The sequence below is a fragment of the Myxocyprinus asiaticus genome, chromosome 12 (genome assembly GCF_019703515.2).
Source record: "Myxocyprinus asiaticus isolate MX2 ecotype Aquarium Trade chromosome 12, UBuf_Myxa_2, whole genome shotgun sequence".
In the NCBI taxonomy this organism is placed as follows: domain Eukaryota; kingdom Metazoa; phylum Chordata; class Actinopteri; order Cypriniformes; family Catostomidae; genus Myxocyprinus; species Myxocyprinus asiaticus.
Window position 1 is genome coordinate 45,714,948 of NC_059355.1, and position 24,013 is coordinate 45,738,960.

The following is a 24,013-nucleotide window of genomic DNA, read 5'->3' on the forward strand; positions in this document are numbered from 1 at the left end:
CACGAATTTCACAAAACCTGTCAAGAGTTTACCCCAGAAATGTAATATAATTTTTTGCACATTTTCCATGAAATGAATGGTACAATACAAAACATCTTAATGGTCCCAAAGTAGTCTTGGTTTTCTTTATGACAAAATATAATTTATTTAAAAAAAAAAATTCTTGTGATTTTGGGTTGAAATGTGGCTTGGACATGATTTGATGACATTCAGCCTTTTGCTGACAAAACCCATCATACAAACGGAGTATACATCCATACTGCTAAAGAAATGATGATCTGCCAATTTGAACATAGAATTTAAGACTTTTAAAATCTCAGTATTACATAACCACCTTAGAATGGCAGAACTGCTTCACTTTTTCTTGCCAGAGAAAGGCTTAATAGATTAATGCAACATTTATGCGCTATGCTCCTGAGAGCTGCCCTTAAAGCAAATGAAGGATACAGTGGATTGCTCAAGTACACGTCTGCCTAAATGGTCCTCTAAGTCAGTGATTCCCAAACAGGGGGTATGCATACCCCAGGGGGTACGTAAACAGATTTCCATGGGGTATGAAAAAATAATTACATTTTGTTTTGTTTAACCTATAAAAAAAAATGTATGACTTAAAATAAAAATAATGGGGATAAGGGCTCGGTAAAATATAGATCTTAAGACTAATCGCTATCTTCATTTCGATCAGAACGATCTCGTTATTGATTCTTAATATCCCAAGATCAGTTTTTTGAGATGTGAAGTTAAGCACCAAGATACTATCATTGCCTGCTGAAAGATAAAATTTGGTTTGACTTCTGGTTCTGTGTAATTTGCGTCCAAAGTTGACATCCACGCAATTTATTTGTCATTCATAATGTCTTTTTTAATACTCTTTCTGTTCTTTACAGTCAGTTTTGATCAAAAGACAAAAAATAAATGTGGTTTTAATAAAGAAGCCGTACAACGGAGGGCCTGGGTAGCTCAGCGAGTATTGACGCTGACTACCACCACTGGAGTCACGAGTTCGAATCCAGGGCGTGCTGAGTGACTCCAGCCAGGTCTCCTAAGCAACCAAACTGGCCCGGTTGCTAGTGAGGGTAGAGTCACATGGTCCTCGTGGTCGCGATTAGGGGTTCTCGGTCTCAATGGGGCGCATGGTAAGTTGTGCGTGGATCGCGGAGAGTAGCATGAGCCTCCCGTGCTGTGAGTCTCCACGGTGTCATGCACAGCGAGCCACATGATAAGATGCACAGATCGACTGTCTCAGAAGAGGAGGCAACTGAGACTTGTCCTCCGCCACCCGGATTGAGGTGAGTAACCGCGCCACCATGAGGACCTACTAAGTAGTAGGAATTGGGCATTCCAAATTAAGAGACAAGGGGATAAAAAAAAAAAATAAATAAAAGAAGCCGTACAACTCCACTCTCATTAATATGCACTTAACTGCCGGTTTTCTTAAAGAGACAGTACTGTTTTAGCACTTGTTTTACATGTAAATACTTGTAAATAGTACAAATTATGCATGTAAACAATAAACATGCAACAATAAATAAATATATATATATATATATATATATATATATATATATATATATATATATATATATATATATATGGTTGGGAAACATTATTGCAAATTATGATAGCAAATACACCACGCTGATGCGGCAAATACGGCACTGACTAAGCACTTCCCTAGCAGGGCTATGCGACATTCAGAATTGAGTTGCTAATGACTTTTAAATTGCAATTCAATTCCAGGTAGCAAACCAGATGCAGCATTGTAATTCAAGTTTGATTTTAAGTAGGTACTGTAGAATTAAAAAAGAATGAAATTCCAAGAAATTCATATAACTTCTGTAAGTGTAGTCTTTACAGTGTTGGGTAGATTAATTCTAAAATGGAATCTGGTAATTTTTTTAAGTAATCTAATCGGATTTTTGGGGAATTTTTTTAATCTTTTGCTTTTTTAAGTGTATTAAGTATCAGTTTACACTCCTTATATTAAACAGTACTATGAACATGAAATTAAACATTAAACAATTTTAAGACAAACAACATGAAACAGGCTTACAAGATCTTCCTCTAGAATAAGGCTGTTTTTTTTTTTTTTTTTTTTTTTCTTCTGCATAACAATAAGCAGAGTAATGAAATTCCTCTGTTGTGTGACTGTTTTGAATTTCTTTGAATTTCAATTCAGTAAATTCCTCTTCTTGTTTTCCAGTGTCAGATTCTTGCTCATGAACTGAAAGGGAACCAATTCTTAAATTCAGAGTTTTGCCCGACTTTGTGCCCTAGCTGCTCTTTATTCACTTATCTGATCTAAACACCATACTGACAGCATCAATATGATTGTGTTTATTACAAAATGCAGCAAGCGAACAGAAGTAAACATGCCTAGACAGACTTCATCGTGAGGCTTCACAGTACCCCACTGCAGCTACAGTATTATCATGCCACCTGATCTCATTCCTGATAATAAAACAATTACAGGTGCCATTGTACCACAGACCAGGTCATAAACCAAAGCTGTGCATTAAAAATTTCTGTTGACAGGAGAAAACCAACCCTGGTCATGAATTTGTTTCACAGTAGTTAAAATGCTAATGAACCTGTGCGATGAAAGAAAGGTGAAATTACAATGTCTCATTGAGAGCTGAATTGGTTTCAAACAAAGTCTGTTCATCTACTTTAAGCGAGTTCATTGTTGCATGTGGTTTGTGCAGATGAACAAATTAGTTTCATTTGAATAATTTTAATTTTCCTTTTCCATTGTGTTTCCCAGGGCTACCACAGACCAAGGCACTACATAGCCACACAAGGTAATTAACAGAGCACATAATGAAGGCATATCATCGGCAAAACCAATATAACTTTTCTGAAAATAACACTATCTATGCATCTTTGCATCTATATCCAAAATTATATCTACATATTCATCAACAATGATTGATTTAAATGTCTTTGCAGGAAAGACCATCACACATTTTGTTTTGGATGCTTATCAATGGGATACTGGTGTGCAGCATTGGGGTGTAACTAAGAGTAGCAGCTCTACTAACTTGACTACCTTTTTCAGTAGCGTGACAATAGTTAATTTGTTTTCAAAGTGAAACAAGCTATTTTTGCTACAAATAGTGGTGTGGCTAGATAAAACAGTTTTTTTAACGACACATTGTTTGCGCATGAAGCCAAGAAAGATGAGATAATAATAAAATGTGCAGGGGGTCCGGTTAAAAAAAAAAGGGTGAGTTTTAAAAACTGATTCAGTTCCTGAAAAAATGTCTACTTTTTTCCGAAAAATACTGGGGTTCATATGCTTTTGACATATTTAAAGGGATAATTCACCCAAAATGAAAATGAAAATTCTCATAATTTACTCACCCTCATGCCATCCCAGATGTGTATGACTTTCTTTCACCAGCAGAACACAAATGAAGACTTCTAGAAAAATATCTCAGCTCTGTAGGTCCTTGCAATGCAAGTGAATGGTGATCAGACCTTTGTAGCTCCAAAAATCACATACTTTAAACAAAGTAATCCATATGACTCCAGTGTTTAAATCTATATCTTCAGAAGCAATGTAATAGGTGTGGGTGAGAAAATGAACAAGATTTAAATCTTTTGTTTTTTTTTTTTTTTTACTCTAAATCTCCACATTCACTTCCAGATGTGAAAGTGAAACTAAACAGGCACCACATGTGACTTTCAGATGTAAAGGTGAAAGTGAAAGTGGAGATTTAGAGATCTGATTCTCACCCACAACTATTATAGCGCTTCTGGGGATACAGATTTAACCACTGGAGTCATATGGACTACTTTTATGTTTCCTTTATGTGATTTTGGAGCTACAAAGGTCTGATAACCATTCACTTGCATTGTATGGACCTACAGAGCTGAGAAATTTTTCTGAAAATCTTTGTTTGTGTTCTGCTGAAGAAAGAAAGTCATATGCATTCGGGATGGTATGAGGGTGAGTAAATGATGAGATAATTTTCATTTTTGGGTGAACTAGTTCTTTAATGTAAATTAAATGTTCGAGTTTAATGTTGTCACCCCAATTTAAATCCTCATTGTTTTAGGCCAGAAAAGTGCTGATAAAATTTTTAAAGAAAAACAAAACAAGAAACAGTATAGTCTGATAGATATATATTTGAAAAAATATTGCTGCCTTGAATAACCTCAGTGTAGTTATCTATTTTAGTTAGGATCTTGTTGTGTAGCTGACTACTTTTTCAGCATAACCAACTAACTTTTGTTGGTGAACAGTATGGCTATGCCAGTCTCTCTGCTAGATCAGCACTAAAACAGCACCACCATTAACCTGCCTAGAAATTACCACCTGTCTAAGATAAGTCTTTTCAGCAGGGATCATCTGTGAAACCCTTAAAAAAAAGCATTGAGTCCTATTTCTCATTTATTGTTGGTGTTGCATTATGTGTGTGTGTGTGAAAAGTTTGCTTCTAAATTTGTACCCCCTCCTCTCCTGTAGGCCCCATGCAGGAAACAGTGAGGGATTTCTGGAGGATGATTTGGCAAGAGAATTCTGCCAGTATCGTCATGGTAACCAACCTGGTGGAAGTGGGCAGGGTAGGTTTCCTTTAATGATCTCCTTCCTTAATAAATATCACAGGATAAGGAGTGTTATTTACAGAGCACTCTTCCAATTGATACATGTCTATGAAAGTTCACATGGTTAAATTAAGTGTTAACATTAATCTCCATACATAAATGTATACATTTGTAAAGAGGGTTCTTGTGCAAAGTATTTGGAAGTAATAACTAGCAACATCTCACAAATCCTACATGTTTTTTTATATACATGGAAAACGTTAAAGAATGTTCCATGTTCAATACAAGTACAGCATCTGTGACATGCTGTCAGTAAAGCATCTGTGACATTTCTGTTACCACAGAAACTAATTTTTCTGAATTGTTCCTCAGTTTGTAAAAACAAGCACAAAATCCTGTTTACAGTAAAGCACTTACAATGTAAGTCATTAGGGCAAGAGATTGCACTGGAATAAATGTTAAAAGTTTCAAAGGTATATGCACAAAGCTTGAGCATTATACTATTCGCATGAGACTTGTGTGATAGAATTGCTTACTAACCTTGTCTGTGCAAAGTTGTATTCAATCATTTATCGAATACTAACTTGACCATGTAATCCATAAATCCCAGTAACATTTACACGATACATGCAAGGATACCAGAAAGGAAATGTTTACGCAGAGAAACTAATTGTAATGCATAACCAGAAATTAATTCACCTAGAACAGTAGTCCCACTGCTAAAAGAACAAATCTGACAACTTTCAACTCAAATAACTCACATTTTTGTACTGAACTATTTGAAATAACTCCAGAAATATGAGCTGTACATTCCTGTACAGTGCATTACTGTAAATGCAATTTTTTTTTTTTTTTTTTTGTGCTTAATTTTACAAACTGGGGGACGACTTGTTTTGAACCAGCAACATTTCTTGAATTGAGTGTGCCAAGCATTTTGGAGCACATCCTAAAATCAAACACATTTAGCCCAAGTGTTTGACAATGTCCCCAATGTGAGCTGTTCAGTGTTACGGTGAGAATAATTGATCAGTGTTCAATGATTGGCTTCAGTGAGCTCGGACCACTGGGGTTGTTTATTCACAGATAACATCCTCTCTGACAGCTGTGGCCTGTGCATTTTAAATCTAGGTCTTCAGTGCGATTCATGCCATTAAGAAAACACAGTTTCCCAATGAAAAGACGGCATATGCCCATCGTATATTACATGGCAGTCAACTAATAATACCAACTGAAATTTTAAAAACACGTCCATGCACAAAAGCCAAGAAAAAAGCTCTCTAATAATATTTGCGATAATAAATTTTGTTTAGTCAGGGTACATGGTTACTTTTCAAAACTTACACTGATCTAACACTGAATGCTCAAGCAGCCTAATTTACACTTAGAAAACTCCTGATGTTGCTATAACAATGCAAAAAGCACTTACCAATTTGCTTGAAGTGAAAATCAATCCTCCTTTTCTGTTTAATTAATCAATCGCACGATCATGCAGAACATCTCAGGTTTTTAAATCCATAAGGATCTCTTTCTCAATGGTGATGAGGCAGTGATGACAGCCGACTCGTCAGTGAGATCTCGCGCTCTTCACTTTCAAATTACGTACATCACTTAAAGCGTGATTGCGTCACTCAAGGCCAGCTAGAAGGCCTGGACTGGGACATATCCTAAAGACCACACCCACAAGAACAAATAAATGATGAATCTGACATTCTGACTTTAGATGCCTATTCACTTACATTGTTAGGGGATTCTGTGTAAATTCTGAAGGCCTGACGGGGTGGAGCTCAGACTCACGCGCTGCTGCGGCTAACGAGCATGGCTTCGGGCATGCGATTTGTGAAAAAGTTGTCACACTTTGCTTGTAAGCATCGAGGAATAAATTCTGATTGGATACATTTTTTTGTTTTTTGCTATTCGTTTGTAGATTAATTAGGAGTGGAAAGCAATTGAAAATACAAAAGGTCAATGAGAATGAAAGGATGAAAAAACATTTATTTATTAGGCATGTTACGCCAGCAGAGAAGGCTTTGCTGGCCCTGAGAAATCATCACTGCCCTCTGACAGGTGGCCAATTACACTGCTTTGTGTTTTCAAAATGTCGTCAGTGACTTGTTTGATAATATTGGAAATTGGAAATGCTATTGTGTCTTCGTTCATGCTGTAAAATAGAGTTATACTGAGACAAATTAAGATGCCAGTGTTATGATTTAAAGCATAAGTGTGGATGTCTATGTGTCCATGAAGGTGAAATGTGTTCGGTACTGGCCAGATGAGACCGAAGTGTACGGAGACATCAAAGTGACGCTGATCGAAACGGAGCCTCTTGCCGAATATGTGATCAGAACTTTTACTGTTCAAAAGGTAAAACACTTCTTAACCAATTCATTCCTCCATCTATACCTAAAAGAAATGTATATTAATCTAAGATTGCTCTTTAACAACATTATTATAAAATAATGTGGTGGACTGATATGGATTTTTAATTGCAGATACCGGTATTAAGAGAAGGGTGCTTGATGTAATGACACATCTATACATGTCATTAATCTCAATTTTATTATAGATGTACATAAATTTGCTGAATTTGAATGCATACCTTCTCATATTGTATTACTTTATTATTATATTTTACTTTATACTTCATTGTTCACTGATGTGGATTTTTTTTCTTTGGCTTCTCACAAGAGTACACAGAAGGAATAAAACACACAGTGATAACACACTAGAACTACATAAAATCCAATAAAAAATACATTGTACATCATTATGATCTCAGAATCTTATACAGTGATCTCAAATGATCACAGTTACAAAACCAATTAAAACGAAACAAAACTACCATTACACTCCTCCATTAAACAATCTGATGGCCATGGGTACTAACACATTTTTATAAATCTTTAAAAAAAAAAATTGGAACCCAGTACCGCGTTTCGGACGGGAGCATTACAAATTCATAATGCAATGGATGTGTGGAATCAGATGTAATATTCCTTGCTCTTCTGAACATTGCGTCCTGATATTATACACTGACAAGGCTGTGGGTAAATTTTGAAAACACATGATAAGATGAGATTTTGACTGTGTTTTTCTTTGTATAATTATTTATAAATAAAATATTATAATACAGTATTAAAATATATGTGTGTGTGTTTAAAAACAGCAAATGTATGTACATATACTGTATAATACAATTAATTGGATATACATGAATTTGAATGAATTCATGACTTTGAATAGCTAAATTGAAATACACACTTATTTATATATTATTAATTTATTATTAGATTTTTTATTTTATTTATTATGTATATTAAATAATATAAAATCAAAATTCAGTTAAATATTTTTAAAAAGATTTCAGATTGTTTACAGATTATAAAATCTTTATTATACATTGACAAGGATATCGGTACATTTTGAAAGTAGATGATTTCAAGGGTGTTTTTCTTTTAGGAGAAACATCTGAGAATCGGGAAATTTAAGCAAAAGGCTCTATTTGATTTCTATTTAATGTCATTGCTTTCAAGGAGAAACAATTTAGATATTAAAGAGACCTCATTTGTAAATGTTCATTCCTATTGCCTGCTTCCATGCTTCCACGTTATGAAACATGACTACGCACTGAGAGATGGATGTATCATAACTCATCTTTCTCTTTCAAAGTTAAAGAAATGTTTGAAAGGCAGCAGCCTCGTGAGACAGATGGATCGAGTGGTTTATGAAACTTGCTGATGACATGCTGTTCCATACCGTACTCTCGCCTCCTCCGAACAGCTCCCAAACACAAATTTTTCCCACTATCAATGCTTCTCTTCTATTCTACATCTGTTCTCTTTTGAACACAACATTCTGCAACAGAACCCGAGCTGTTCTTAAGAGCGGTTTCAAGCTTTATGATTTGCTTTTATTGCAAGAAACCATGTGCAGGCTTATAGTTTGTCTGTTAGAATTTAACATCATGGTTATGTTTTTATGTATGCAGATCTGATTTCAAGCTGTTCTTGAACAATATGAAAAAACGATAAACATGATTGAGTGAGAAGTGTATTATGGGCTTAAACACAAGCTCATGGTTCATATGGTATGGATGAGCGTATGATTGGATGGAATGTACTTGAAGATGGACGAATAGAAATGCCCATATTATCTCAATTTTTTAAAGTGATTGAAAGGTCTTTAATACCGTCTGCCGGTGGAATTTCCATACTGCAAATGTAGGAATTGAGTTTAGACTTTGCGTCAACAACAGATGTGTTTCTCGGACGTCTTAGAGCAATGACCTGTTCTCAGGATAATATCAAATTGTGCTTTGCACTACTTCATTACCGCACAATACACCCATAATTTGCATGCACACACCCACAGATAGCGCAAACACTCCCATACACACCACTGCTCCCTCTAAGCTGCACTTCTGATATTACTCCTGCGCAGACGGAAAAAAAATCTCTGCGTACCGCGCGCAGACTCAAGGATGTGTGGGAAAACCTAGAGATTTCTTGTATTAGAGCTAAATGCATTCTCAGTATTTCAATTGGAGTCCATGTGAATGTTCATTTTTCCAGGATGGAGCTGAAGCTTGAGTGAAATCCTGTGTGAAAACTAGGTGGAAATACGCATTATTAAGTCGTGAAACAACACATCCAAACAACTGCATTTACCGTGAGGCGCGAGCGCTATTGGTGAATGCGGATATGCGTTTGCGCACCCGAACAGTTAAATGTGCTTCATGGTCAATGCCCGTCCCACGAGTGAATAACATAAACAGTTGCTTATGTCTTAGGTGAATGCAAACAGGTGTAACAAAAAATCAGGTATGTGTCAAAATTTCAGATCTGTACATAAGACGTTGCAATGTAAACACACTAATGCAGCCTAATAGATCTGTCGCTGTTGTTAATATTAATCAAACAACAATATTTAAAAGAAAGCCACTGACTGCTCTTTATTTGTTTGTTTTATATTACCCTACTATGTTCTTAGTTTACTTAATAATTAGGCTACTTCTTTATTATTATGGCTATTTACCTAACAATTCAAAATGTTAAACAATGTTTACTTAATTGAAAAAGTACTACGGCAACATGCCTCTGTTTTAATTTAATAGGTTATTATGTACATTAATATTTAACTTTTTAAATATATATATATATATATATATATATATATATATATATATATATATATATATATGGCCGAAGGTTCCACCCAGTAGAAATAGGATTTGCTCAGCAACATCTAAAATGAGAGGGAACATTGATCCACATTGATCCACACCCACTTGCACTTTGACCACTTGCTTGCACGAAAATTGCACTTCGAATTAGCACTCTCACGAAAATTGGACAAGACGTAGCGCAAGGTTCTTGCTCGTAGCGCTGTGCCTAGCGCAGTCACGAAAATAGCCCTAAGGGTTAACGTGAGGGGATTATTTAACTTTTTAACAATATGATTCCTTTAGACCACTTTAATAAGTCCATATGTGTGTATGTAGGTATGGATTTCACCCCCGAATACTAGATATGAGCGAGCCTACTCGCCATCTATAGTGGCTCAGTTACTGCTCTTAGAACACACACGGCTTTAAACGGCTACATGTGTCCTCGACTGGCAGTATCAGCACCTCCAGGCATGGATTATGCCACTCGCAATCCTGAATTATAATTAAAAGCTTATCAGAGCATTAACGGCTAGTAAAGTAGTAGTTTCTACTGTAAAGCAACACAGCCTGGGCTCACACAGACAGAGCCACATGTCTGTGCTGTAGTTAAAACCCACACGTCCAATGGCATGTGGAGTCGCTGTGGAATAAAACTGATACGGACAATGACACTGGATTAATATTATTTTGTTTGCACATGAGTAACACATTAATGTATTTACAGTGTATGGGTGACTCTCGCAAAAACATTTCACTGCGATTTAATTGTGAGAAATTATATTAAAAGCATTCATTTTCATTTTATTGAGGTGTAAAACCATTATATTTGATATACACAATGGTACTGAAATATTATTATATTCATATACAATGATATTTGTACGATAAAGTACTTTTACCATGGTGCATGTCTAAATAACAAGGTACAACCATGGTACTGTTCATGTCCTAAAAACCATGGTAATATTGTGGTACAGATTTGTGTAAACAGGATTATTTATGTGAAATCCTACTCATTTCCTACCATATTCACCTATCCATCACACACTGATGATTGAGACCTGTCCAACTCAAGCTGATCTTCATTTCAGAAGGGTCATCACGAGATTCGGGAGATCCGGCAGTTCCATTTCACCAGTTGGCCTGATCACGGTGTTCCCTGCTACGCCACCGGCCTCCTGGGCTTCATCCGACAGGTCAAGTTCCTCAATCCTCCAGACGCAGGGCCCATCGTGGTACATTGCAGGTGTGACACTTATAATGCTTACACTGTCTTATCTTCTACTCTTTCTACCTTTATTTTTATGTACTCTGCCTATCCCTGTCTCTTTCTCTTTTCACTCTCTCTCACTCTTCTAAGATGCTTTTTAGCCCCATTGTTCATGTTTAAAGTTGGACAGATAGTTTGATTATGAATTCAAAATGAGAAGCCCATTGATTTTTCAGATCAGATACTTCCCAAGGGTCTTTAATAGCTGCTATGAATATAATACTGTATTTCTATGTTTTGTGTTTAAGTTACTGGTCTTCAGGCCGGTTTTGAAATAAATAAATCTAAAATTTTGTAATTGCCTTAAAATATAAAGATGTGTAATATACAGTCAGTCAGTCATTAGTGCATAATAAACCCCAAAAGGGTGGTCAGGACCTTGATTGTGGAGCAAAGGGTCTTGTCTATTTTGTGAGAGCGACTGACTCAGTGTACATTACCCTACATATTAAATATAGTAAATATAGGCTATAGATGGGCATGAAATAATTTTTTTATTCTATTTTTTTCTTTTCTCCCCAATTTGGAATGCCCAATTCCCAATGCACTCTAAGTCCTCGTGGTGGTGTAGTGACTCGCCTCAATCCGGGTGGCGGAGGATGAATCTCAGTTGCCTCCATGTCTGAGACCGTCAATCCGCACATTTTATCACGTGGCTTGTTGAGCGCGTTACTGCGGAGATGTAGCATGTGTGGAGGCTTCACGCTATTCTCCGCGGCATCCACGCACAACTCAGCACGTGCCCCACCAAGAGCAAGAACCACATATTATAGCGACCACAAGGAGGTTACTCCATGTGACTCTACCCTCCCTAGCAACCGGGCCAATTTTGGTTGCTTAGGAGACCTGGCCGGAGTCACTCACCACACCCTGGATTCAAACTCGTGACTCCAGGAGTGGTAGTCTGCGTCAGTACTCGCTGAGCTACACAGGCCCCCGAAATATTAATTTAGGTTGAAATAATGTTATTATGTGAGAAGAAAGAGACCGCAGAGACTCTTGAAACACTGATTTCGACCTCCGGTTTGCATTGGAGTTCTGCAAGGTGTTTATATTGCACATGACTACCTAACTGCTCATTATACCACTTATTACATGACTTCTTGCCAAATAAATTGACATAAAATATTGTTTTGAGTTTAAATTATTAACTTACTTGTAAAGATTTCAGAGTGATACAAGAAGCAAAAAAAGATGACTCCCAATACCTGGATGACTGGTGAAATATAACTTTATTCCCAGATGTGCTGCCATTATTTAGAAATATCAGATTGCTGGATGGCGTGATTGACCAATCAGATTTGAGTATCACAAAGAGCCATGTCATTTATATATTAAAAATCTACTACATTCAGTTGTAATGCATTCATTTCCTCTTTTAAGAGAAGAAAACAACATAATACACTACCAGTTAAAAATTCTTAGAGGATTAGTGAAGTCATCGAAACTATGAAATTTTGTTCTTATTTAATTAATCTTGACTGCATATTCCTCACATCTACCTTCCTTTTTGGATAGATGCACAGGCTATAGCAAGAGTGTAGATTAACACTCAGTGAACTGGTAGCATAATATAACTAACTTTTTATCTATTTGGGTATGAAATGAAGGAGGTACGGGAGGATGACAGGAAGCTTTCACACATAAACGAGCACACTCAAACATTCTCACACTAATGTTGGACGTTCCAGAACATACATAGACATTCACCCATGAATTTGTCCTCAACATTCCCACATGCTACAAAGATGGACACATGGATAGACAGACCCGCTCGCCCACTGGTGGGGTGTAATTGGGGGGACATGTGGGAAGACAATTTTGGAATGAAAGGTGACAGGAGTAGACTGTGAAATAGCAGAGTGTGAATTTGCAGCCGGTCCTAAAAGAAAGAGCAGATGTGACAAAGAAGCATAGAAGAACTGTCAAGTGCTCGTAGAACAGAGATTTCCACTGAGATTAGATTTTAGTTATAGTGTTGATTTTGATTAAAGCAGTAGTTCACCCAAAAACCAAAACATTTCTGTCTTCATTTAGTCACCCTAATGTTATTCCAAATACATTTGACTTACTGTACTTTCTTCAGTGGAACACAAAAGAAAAAAGTTTTACACAATGTCCCAGCTGCCAGGTTACTCATCAAGCACAAGACACATATAAACGAATAAAACATTTCATGTAGTTAATAGCAAACCTGCCGCAACACATCTTGACACTCCATATTTGAAAGTACTGCACGCAAACAAGTAGTACGATTTGAGAGCTTCTTCAGAGGAGAAAATCTTTTTTAAATAGCAACTTAAATTTTGGTCTGTTCCTTATTCAAAGCAATTTAGAGGTCTGCAACCAGACCTGGGCCCGATGGGGCCCGAGAAACCGTCCGGTTTAGGACTAGATTTGGGTCCGTTTTTATAGTATGACTTCTGGTTAGGGTTGGTAATTAATGAAAAAATAAACAGGTCTACCTAACTTGTTTCGTGCATGCATTCTCTTTCACAGACATGCAAACGTGTTAGGGGCCGTTCATACTGAACATGTTTTTGCGTGTGTCTGCTCTGTTTTTCCATTGTTTTCCTATGTAAACGTTGTGGATGGACGTCGTTGACTTTTCCACCTCGTCTCGCTGTTTCTTCAGCATCTCATGCATGAACACTGCATTTTTATACACCGTGTCAAGTTAGAAAGAAAGTCAAGTTTCAAAAATGCATCTCGAGACACCTGCTTTCTGTTTCATTCATTGTGCAGCACCTATAGTTTTAGCGCAGGTGTCACAAATTTTCAGCGTTCTGAAGGAGTTCTGGCTGCAAAGAGGACTTCAACTGACTGTTTTATAATGTTATACATGATTCTAGATTGTTCTGCAACAAGCAAAGTTTTGGCGCTTGATAAACTGTAAGGTAATGTTTTCCCGTTTCTTCTCTAGTGTGCTGAGGGTCCGCCGTGCCTTGTTAACACTGTGCATGATAACTGTTATGAACTGCCTATGATGCTTACATAAAATACGGTCGACTGCAAAAATTCTTGCTTGGAGAAGAAATTATAAAGAGAGTGAGCGATTTCAGGTTCAGGTCAGGTTCAGATTTTAAATCTGATGGTGCTGGTCGGGTCACATGGTGTCGGGTGCGGGTCGGGATTAATTTTAGGCTCATGCAGACCTCTAAACAGTCCTACCAGTATTTCGCGGCACTTTTTCCTGATTTATGCGGCCCAAAATGACTGAATTTGCTGCAGCTTTTCTCAAATTTTGTGATGCATTTGGGGTTGTTTTGCAGTGAAAACTCATAAATTATCTTTATACTCCTCTGTAATTTTGTTAATTACATGTAAATATTTTAATGCACAATAACTGAATATGCAGTTTGCAAGAACAAACATTCACATACGTAATAAATCTGTAAACTAAAAACACATATGAGGATTCAATAATTATGCCTGTTGCAATTATTACATTGTCTGATATTGAAATCTGATATATGGCCATATACAAACAAATACAATTAGAGTTCATATATTTGAGCATTTATATACAAATGTAAATTCCACAAGTATTTAAAAAATATATATGTTACATATATGAAAATGGCCATTTTTGTCACATTATGAACATTCATTTTCAGCGTATTCAGTGTTCTGCATATATTGCCATTTTCAGATTCATAGCCTACTGTATTAAGCACTTCAAATTCTAATCACATTTTACTACACCACTAATGGGGGTTTTACGTGAATGTTAGGGATACTTTGTACCAATGCAGGTTTTTGTGTCTCATTCGCAGCATGCAGGGTGAAGATTAAACGCTAGCTGTGATGTATGTGGCATGTGTGCTGTCTGCGGTCCCACGAAAGTTTAGACAAGGATTTTGATAGTGAACCCACCACGTGGAGGAGAGGAGGCGGAGATACTTTACATTGTTACTATGGAGATTATACAATGGCATCTGTACATTTGGATATGTTGCAACTGCTTCAAGCTTTTCAAGCATTTCTTTTGCCGCTGTCAGTGAAGGAAAGCAATGAGATTCCCTCAGGTTTATGGTTTTTGTGGAAAATTTGCAAACATTGCAAGGGGGGGACTGTCTGAAGCTATTGTATTGCTTCAGAAGATTTGGAATATAGCGCATTTATCATATGGACTATTTTTATGGTGCTTTTATAATGCGTTTAGTCATTTTTGGAGTTTGAAAGCATTCGTCCACATTCATTGTCGTTTTATTTAATACTTTTGTGTTCCACGGAAGAAGAAAAAAATGGAAATGATGACAGAATTTTCATTTCGGTGAACTATTCCTTTAAATGGAAGAAGACAAAATATTTTACATAGCTTTAGAGAGAAGTTAACAGACAAAAAAAAAAAAAAAGCATATAATGGCTTACTAATTACATTTTATGAATGTCAATTTAGGGATTATGGTAATGTTGCTATGAATGAACTAAGGACATTCTCTCTTTCTCTCTCTCTCTCTCTCTCTCTCTCATATCCTTTTCATCAGTTGTTTACCAGTCACACCATTAATCACTAAAAATGACAGCCAATCTGTGGCTCTGTGGAGTTGCTCTGTATTTGTGTGTATACATGTGCAGTAGCGTTTTTAACCACCACGCAAACCATGCAATTTTGTGGGGCCCCGGACATCGGGGGACCCCCCGCCCCAGGTAGGAAAGCTCCGCAAAAAATGTTTGAGGGGTGATATAATGTTCTGAGTACATCAGTTCTTAGCGGATATGATGTTGTCTGCGGTCTCAGAACGGTTCATAAATCCGCTGGGTTCGGATCAGTAGGACTTCGAGTTCGGGTTTGTAATTTATGAAAAAATATACAGGCCTTCTGAATTTGTTTCGGCCACACGCTTTAACTCACACAGATACGCGCAAGCAGATGAGTTAGGGGCCATTCACACCGAAAGTGTTTTTGTGTACCTCTGCTCTGTTTTCCATTGTTTTCCTTTGTAAACATGTTCAGGACGAACGTCCTTGACTCCTGAACACGTCTCGCTGTTACTTCAGTGTCTCATGCAGGACTGGCACATTTTGTGTAAAATTAAAAAGAATTCAGGTTTTAAAAATGCATGTCGAGGGGCCTGGGTAGCTCAGCGAGTATTGACACTGACTACCACCCCTGGAGTCACGAGTTCGAATCCAGGGCATGCTAAGTGACTCCAGCCAGGTCTCCTAATTGGCCTGGTTGCTAAGGAGGGTAGAGTCACATGGGGTAACCTCCTTGTGGTCGGGATTAGGGGTTCTCGCTCTCTATGGGACATGTGGAAAGTTGTGCGTGGATCGCGGAGAGTAGCATGAGCCTCCACATGCTGTGAGTCTCCGCGGTGTCATGCACAGCAAGCCACGTGATAAGATGCACGGATTGACTGTCTCAGAAGCGGAGGCAACTGAGACTTACCCGGATTGAGGTGAGTAACCGCGCCACCACAAGGACCTACTAAATAGTGGGAATTGGGCATTCCAAATTCAAAAAGGGGATAAAATAAAAAAATACAAATACGCATGTTGAGACACCTGCATTCTGTTTCAGTCGTTTCACTGCGTCTAGATTGTTTTTAGCGCAGGTGTCACAAAGGTTTTACATTATGAACAAGTTCAGGTTGCAAAGAGGTGACTATTACAATGTTTAACATTATTCCAGATTATTCTGCACCAAGCAAAGTTTCAGCGCTTGATAAACAGCAATGTTTTTATCCTTCTGCTCTAGTGTGCTGATGGGCCAATGTGCCTTGTGTGTTTACTGTTACGAATGTTGTCTACAATGGTTACATAAAATACAGCCTTTTGCAGCATGGTGAATAACACACTGCAGCATTAGAATATAAGCTCCAGGTGAAAGTAAAGTAAATAAGACAGAAATATATTACTATTGTATACAACAAATCTTCAAAGTAATAATGATAATACTGTATCATATTATTATGACAAACTGGACAACAATAAATAATTGTTGAGTTATAATATTAATATATACTGTAACAACAGAATTCCAAATGTGTTACTGGGTGAAGTAGTTTTGCACACCCTATTCACTAAAATAAAATAAATAAAAAAAAGTTTGCATGGTTGCAATCCAGCAGGCGGTGCCTCAATATATATAAAACTGTTTTAAACTGCAACTTAAACAATGCAACTATTATTCTGCATTGCAGAGGTAAAACGCAGTAAATACATGTTGTTTCAAAAATTGAGCAATGACCGAAATCAGGTCTCTTAGGAGCCATTCACACTGAACACATTTTTGCATCCATCTGCACAGCTTTTCAATTGTATATCCATCTTTGTACAACAAAAATAGAGCCCTTGAAATGTTAACATGCTGTCAATAAGGCTTGGGATTGATGCCTTTTCACGCATCGATAATCAGAACTTTTTACCTATGATTATTGATCTATATCTGCATTTTTTCAGATATAAATAAGGCTACTCACTGTACAATAGTTTTTGTCTCATCATACATATTACTCAGCACAACTCTGGTAAAGTGTGAGCAGCAGGGTAACTTAAAGGGAGTTGCACTTCAGAAGCATCTGTCTACTACATGGCAGCATCTAAAAGTAGAAACAATTATTTTCTATGAATGTACACACACTGCTGCTGTCGCTCGGCATCTGTTGGAGGAACACAGCTACGACTCCAGAGGCTGCTCAAAATTCTGCAGTGCCCACTAGCATAGTTTTCTATTAAATTCGACCTAAATCATATGGTACTTCCCGCGACCGGTATCATCCCCTTGTGGTCTCCCAAAGCTATTATGCCAGACTACAATAAACAGAATGCCAACTGACAGTGAATTGAAAAGCTCATAAATTAGTCTTCTACTTTTAAATGTCTGCTCATGTTAATATATCGATGCCTCAAAAACATATTGAGAAAATAGCTTGCTGATCAATAATCGATATATTGATATTTTGTGTCATGTCTATGTCTAGAAGCTTGATAAAATCTTGTGTTTTTGTGTTTCCTGTAGTGCTGGTGCTGGCAGAACAGGCTGTTTTATTGCAGTGGACATTATGTTAGACATGGCAGAGAGTGAAGGAGTGGTGGACATCTTCAACTGTATCAGAGAGCTGCGCTCACAGAGAGTCAACATGGTACAGACTGAGGTGAGTAACACTACGTACAGCTATTTACTTTTTAGCATTTGTATTAGAGTCTGACCGATATGGGATTTTTGAGACCGATACGATACTGATTTTAGAGGGGGAATATTCACCGATTACCGAAATGGTGGCCGATATAGTTAATTTTTAAGCTGGAATTAAAACAGACCTTTTCTATGTGGATTATGCACCGATTTTGCACCGATATGACTATGCAAAGGTACTCAGAAGGCTGCTTTCTTAAACAAATATTTTTATCAAAGAATATTTGACATTATTATTATACATTGTCAACAAATTCTAGAAATGAACACTGAGAAAATAAAGAAAAAATAAAAATAAAATAAATAGCTAAATAAACATCAGTATTACTGTTTAGTATCAGTTAAATGCTGACTATTTTAATACTTCCAGTCAATTATTGGCAGGTTGTAAAACAAGAAGCATTTACATCTGCCGAGACAAGAGAAAAACAGCGGCAGCAGTGTTACACCGTATTCTGCTATACAAGTTCAGGGGAAACTTTCAACAGTGGAAAACCAGACTTTTAAATATTACATTTTGTAAATGCAACGACTGGAATTGTTCAGTTGAAGGGGGTACCAATCTGTGAATCTTGAACAAAACAGTTTGGTGAATACATGTTTACAAATTAGCTTCCACTCAGCTGACAAGCAATGAAAGTAGCTACATGGTTAGCTAGTTATCTATTAGCTCTTTGTCATGGAAAGTAAAAGATTGACCAGCTTTGCGTCTCACCAACTAGGTAACAACATAGCGTGAAATCAACACTCAACAGACACAATCCACCACCACACCATTGTCTACTGAACTGCAAAAAGATGCTCTGATGTTTACCCTTCAATCTGCTACATTACTTACTGCACTGACAAACTATAGCTGGCTAACAGCAAACAGACATGAGTGACATGGTTGTCAGGGTTAACGTTATATTAGTTATATTGAAAAGGGAAAATGATGGGGTCATTGTTTATTAACTTTCCAGTATGTATTTCACAAACTAGTAAGCAACTTACAGAGAAGACACCACTCAACTCTGCACCGCTTAACTCCGCCCTGTCTGCAGAGCCACCGCCAGCTCAGAGTTAGCTCTGTAAACTACGTAATGACACCAATTCTAAAGCATTGTTTTCTGCATTATATGTTCTGAAAAAGTTTTCATATCTGCGCATATCGGTAAACATATACGCCGATACCGATATATCGGTGAAAGGATAATATCGGCCGACCGATATCTGACAAAGTGGTTTGAATATATACATTTAATGAATGTCAAAGTTAAGCAATGATAAACACATCCGGCCACCAGATGCTACCTTCCAAGAACTAAACAACACAAGAACAGTGAGCACACATTTACCACATGCAATGACACACAAATACGGAGCCTTGACTTAAGAGGAACACAACTCCAAAAGTATATCACTCATGCTTATGGTCCTGAGGAGAAATTAAACCTTTTTGTGGGTGAATCCAGCGGGCGGCACCTCAATATATACATATATAAAACTGTTTTAAACTGCAACTTAAACAATACAACTATTATTCTGCATTGCAGAGGTAAAACGCAGTAACTACATATTGTTTCCAAAATTGAGCAATGACTGAAATTAGGTCTCTTAGGAGCCATTCACACTGAACACATTTTTACGTCCATCTGCACTGCTTTTCAATTGTATATCCATCTTTGTAAACATGCGAAAAGTGGATGTCTTTGACAGCTGCACCGCATATTACGTAAGATCGCCACGTTTTTCACATGCCGTTTCATGTTAAAAAGAACTTACAATTTTAAAAATTTGCATACTGTTTTATTCATTGTTCTGTGTCTAGCTTTTTTTTTTTTCTTTTTTTTTTTGTGCAAGAGTTAGTATGATCTGAACAGCTCTTTAAACTATGAGCTGTCCTGTGACAGACGAGTTTGGCTGGACTATGCTCTGATTCAAAGAAAATTTTATATCAGACTATTTTATAATCCACATTTGGCTGAACAATCAAAAACTTTGAAGCCATTTTTCTCGGTTTCAGTGTTGGTGTAGTATGGCTTTGTAGGTGGGAGACATGATAAAGAATGAAAGACAATATATTATTCATTGTTGTGAGTTATTTTATTACATTATTTCAACATTAGTGCAAACTTTCAGTTTTCAAGTCTAAAAATGATTTACTGAAAGTATCAATATATTCGTTTGAAAGCTCCATTTTCAGTTTCCTAATGTATGCAGTAATTGAAAGTGTTTTTAAACAAAATCACAAATGAATCGCACTACGTCAGATCGACAAGATGTTTTATTCTGTCTATTCTGATATCAGACAATTTTGCAGTTTGAATGGCGTGCTTTTAAAAGACTAACACTAAACACAGAGCAAGTGATAATGGGTTCTGGGAGGCAATTTATGTCAGCCCACAGCCCCGTTCACAGATAATCCTCCACAGACACAACACAAAGCAATTAATCTTTTAAAAGGCTTTTTGCCTCCTTTGTCCTCAGCCCTCAGCAGAAGTGCTCACCAGGTTCTGGAGTAATGGGTGCGAGGGGTCAGCGAAGCTCGACTTTAGCTTAGCGTGGATCAAAAGGCCTACTTTAACATTCAAACCTTTAAGCCGCAGGCATTGTTGGGCTAAAATATAGATAGATATGGCCAGCATTTAGGGCCAAGCATTAAAGGAGAGTTTAATATTAGCCGCAGGAAGGTACGGTGCTTTGAGTGGCCCCTTGATCTAATTTTTAAGGCTGTATTTGGGGCGTTTTTGGGTACGTTGCAGCCGGATTTTTCAGCATCAGAAGCTGCAAAGCTGAAATCCATGTAGAACATCCCTGAAGCTAGAGATACTTCACCACCATCAGCAAATTGAGCTTCATGCACTGATGTTCATGCACAGCTCTTATACTATATTTCAGGGGCTATCGGCTCATATTTCCCTCATGATTTTCCATTATGCTATGCAGCGTTCACTCTCAGCTTGAGGTCTGGCTCTTAAAACATAAGTGTGGGAATGTTTATTAATTATGTAGATTGCCTGGTTTGAAGATTGTGAAAGTTTAAACCGAGCCTTAATCATTTTAGTGAGCGATATTTTTTTATTATTGATAAATTTGGCAATAAAAATGAGGATTTCTCATGTGACCAAAGAGCGAATTGGTGCATTTATCTTAATTGAAAACAATCATTTTAAAATAGTGAGATAATAAAGTGTCTTCAGTTTTATTTTTTTGTGACTCAAATATTGCTTAAGGTTTCAAATCATAAATTATCTAAAGATCTAAAGACGTAATGATTCTCTACAGACATGATTGTAAATTTACTGCAGAATTGATCTCTTACAAAAGAGTACCATTATATTATCATGTTTTTTGACATATCACCATGGTAATACTTTGTTATTTGGACACTATCATTAGGTAATTTTATAGTATTCTTGGATGTCCCTTGGAGAGTCATGTAAATACCATGGTATAAGAATTTATGAACACATGGCTAATATCAAATTACCACTGTATTACATGTAATATCATCACTGTACTAAGGTACAATCACAATAATTTTTTGTAAGGGATTTTCTATATTTCTCTGTGCAGGAGCAGTATGTGTTTGTGCATGATGCCATTCTAGAAGCATGTTTATGTGGGAACACAGCGATTCCAGTGTGTGATTTCAGAGCCATCTACTACAACATCAGTAGATTGGACCCTCAAACCAACTCCAGTCAGATCAAAGATGAATTTCAAGTAAGAAATCTTCTGACTCTGGGCCATGGGCCTTCCCTGTTAAAAACGTACATCGTAACAATTTCTGCCTAAATACTAACAATATTTTTAACTAAATTATTTTAGAATTTTAGAAGTGACAACAATAATGTTGAGTAAATCAATAAATAGACAATGTCTTGTAAAATGATATTGTTTAAATGACAAAAAGTTAATAAAAAAAAGTCAAATAAAAAATATAAATAGCACAAAAATAAAAATAACAAAAAGAGCAATTATATTATATATGTATATATATATATATATATATATATATATATATATATATATATATATATATATATATTTTTTTTTTTTTTTTTTTTGGACAACATATATTTAGATAATAATAATTATATTTATTTATCACACATTATACATTTGCACATATACAGTAAAATTCTTTTTTTTCACATATCCCAGCTAAGCTGGGGTCAGAGTGCAGGGTCAGCCATGATACAGCGCCCCTGGAGCAGACAGGGTCAAGGGCCTTGCTCAAGGGCCCAACAGTGGCATCTTGGCAGTGCTGGGGCTTGAACCCCCAACCTTCTGATCAGTAACCCAGAGCCTTGACCGCTGAGCCACCACTGCCACAAGACAAGATATATTCCACAAGACAAAAAATTACTGAATTCGCATAAAGGGGATGTTAAAACAGAATGATTTGTGTAAATTGTTATTATTTTGTCTTCTGGGATATAATGTATGTACGTATCTGTGATATAGTTTCTAAAGGGCAGTATATTTTATATACATTCTGAAAGGCTGTGTAAATTTATAATACATACAATATATATATATATATATATATATATATATATATATATATATATATATATATATATTTAAAGTATTAATATAAAAATTACATTAATGGGGATAACATTGCTTAGATAACATGAACTTGGAAAAAAATTATGAGAATGTTAGAGATAATTTTAAAAATACTTTGACTTTTGGAATCTTGGCAAAACTGAGCACAGTTTGAGATATTGTTGAGATCTCATTTGAAACTCTGAAGGAGATACATGTCAGATTACTAGGCCTTTTCCTCAGGATATCAATCTCCTCCATTGGCGCTCAGATTAATCTCATTAATGTCTAGGAGGAACAATTAAGACACTAGATATCTCATTTGTGAATGTTCATCTCTGTGGATGGTAAAAACAGTAGAACAGATATAGATGTTTTTTCTAAACCTAAATCTGTAAGTTACACTGTCAACTCATTTGGGCGTCTAATTTACTGAATCCTCCAAGGATTTTTCACCATTTGGCAGAACTGTATTATGGCTGAAGGCTCTACAGTTATTTCTAACAACTTCATCAAGCTCTCATTAGGCAATGGTGTAATTTTTATTGTCATTTCTCTTAAATTCCAAGTGCTTTTGAATAAGTCAATCGGCATAAGTGAGGCAGCTTCCATAATGCATTTAGATGAGGTAGGTGAGTAAAGACACAGTGACTCAAACGTCTGGGGAAAAATGCTTTTTACGAGCCATTGGCAAGCTGCTACAGCCTCATAAAGCCCAAAGCTAAGCTATTTCTTTTCACGGTGCCTTTATGTTTTGTATTCCCTGTGAAATGAGCGAGCCACTTCCATCTGAGGGGAAGAGAAATCTCAGATCTGTAAGGTGTCTCATAAAATATGATGAATATATTTCTATCTTCCTTTCCTCCCAGATCTTTCATTTTCTATCTACCACTGCATCTCTCTGTCTTGTAGGCCATTTTTCACTGTCTCTTTCTCACAATCTCTCAGTCTGTCTTATACATAAGTAATGACTGACCTTCAGTTTAGTAAAATATTTGCATTGGTTGCGGTTGGACCAGTAGTGCGAGTGGAATTGGTTTCATAAACATATTTTTTCCAAGAAAGACCAAAAGCTGCATTGTTTTTGCAAAAGTTTTTCGTGGTTTCTTTTTGGGGGTTTGGTTCAAATTTTAAAGGTACTGTGGGCTTCAAAAGTCCAAGACCACATTGAAAATGTAGCATTTAGAATCTAATTTAAACTAGACATAAAAACAGTTATCATTATGATGCAAAATAAACAAGAAATATTTAAGATTCTGGAGTATTTCAAAGACCCTAATCAAGTAAGCTATTTGTGACATTGACCATGTCCAAACTCTTTTGTATGAAAGGTCAAATTTCCTTG

The 24,013-nt window shown here is 36.6% G+C and overlaps 1 protein-coding gene across 5 annotated transcripts in view; it reads left to right on the forward strand.

The window, feature by feature from the left end:
* Window positions 1-24,013, forward strand: part of LOC127448891 (receptor-type tyrosine-protein phosphatase T-like) — a 363,972-nt gene that overhangs the window by 321,688 nt on the left and 18,271 nt on the right. For 3 of the 5 annotated variants that reach the window (XM_051711804.1, XM_051711808.1, XM_051711806.1), the window contains 6 exons: window positions 2,765-2,801; window positions 4,472-4,569; window positions 6,796-6,912; window positions 10,807-10,961; window positions 17,953-18,088; window positions 21,688-21,837. In XM_051711804.1, the coding sequence (XP_051567764.1) occupies window positions 2,765-2,801; window positions 4,472-4,569; window positions 6,796-6,912; window positions 10,807-10,961; window positions 17,953-18,088; window positions 21,688-21,837 (693 nt within the window). The remainder of the gene's footprint in view (window positions 1-2,764; window positions 2,802-4,471; window positions 4,570-6,795; window positions 6,913-10,806; window positions 10,962-17,952; window positions 18,089-21,687; window positions 21,838-24,013) is intronic. The other 2 variants (XM_051711805.1, XM_051711807.1) reach the window with 2 other exon arrangements.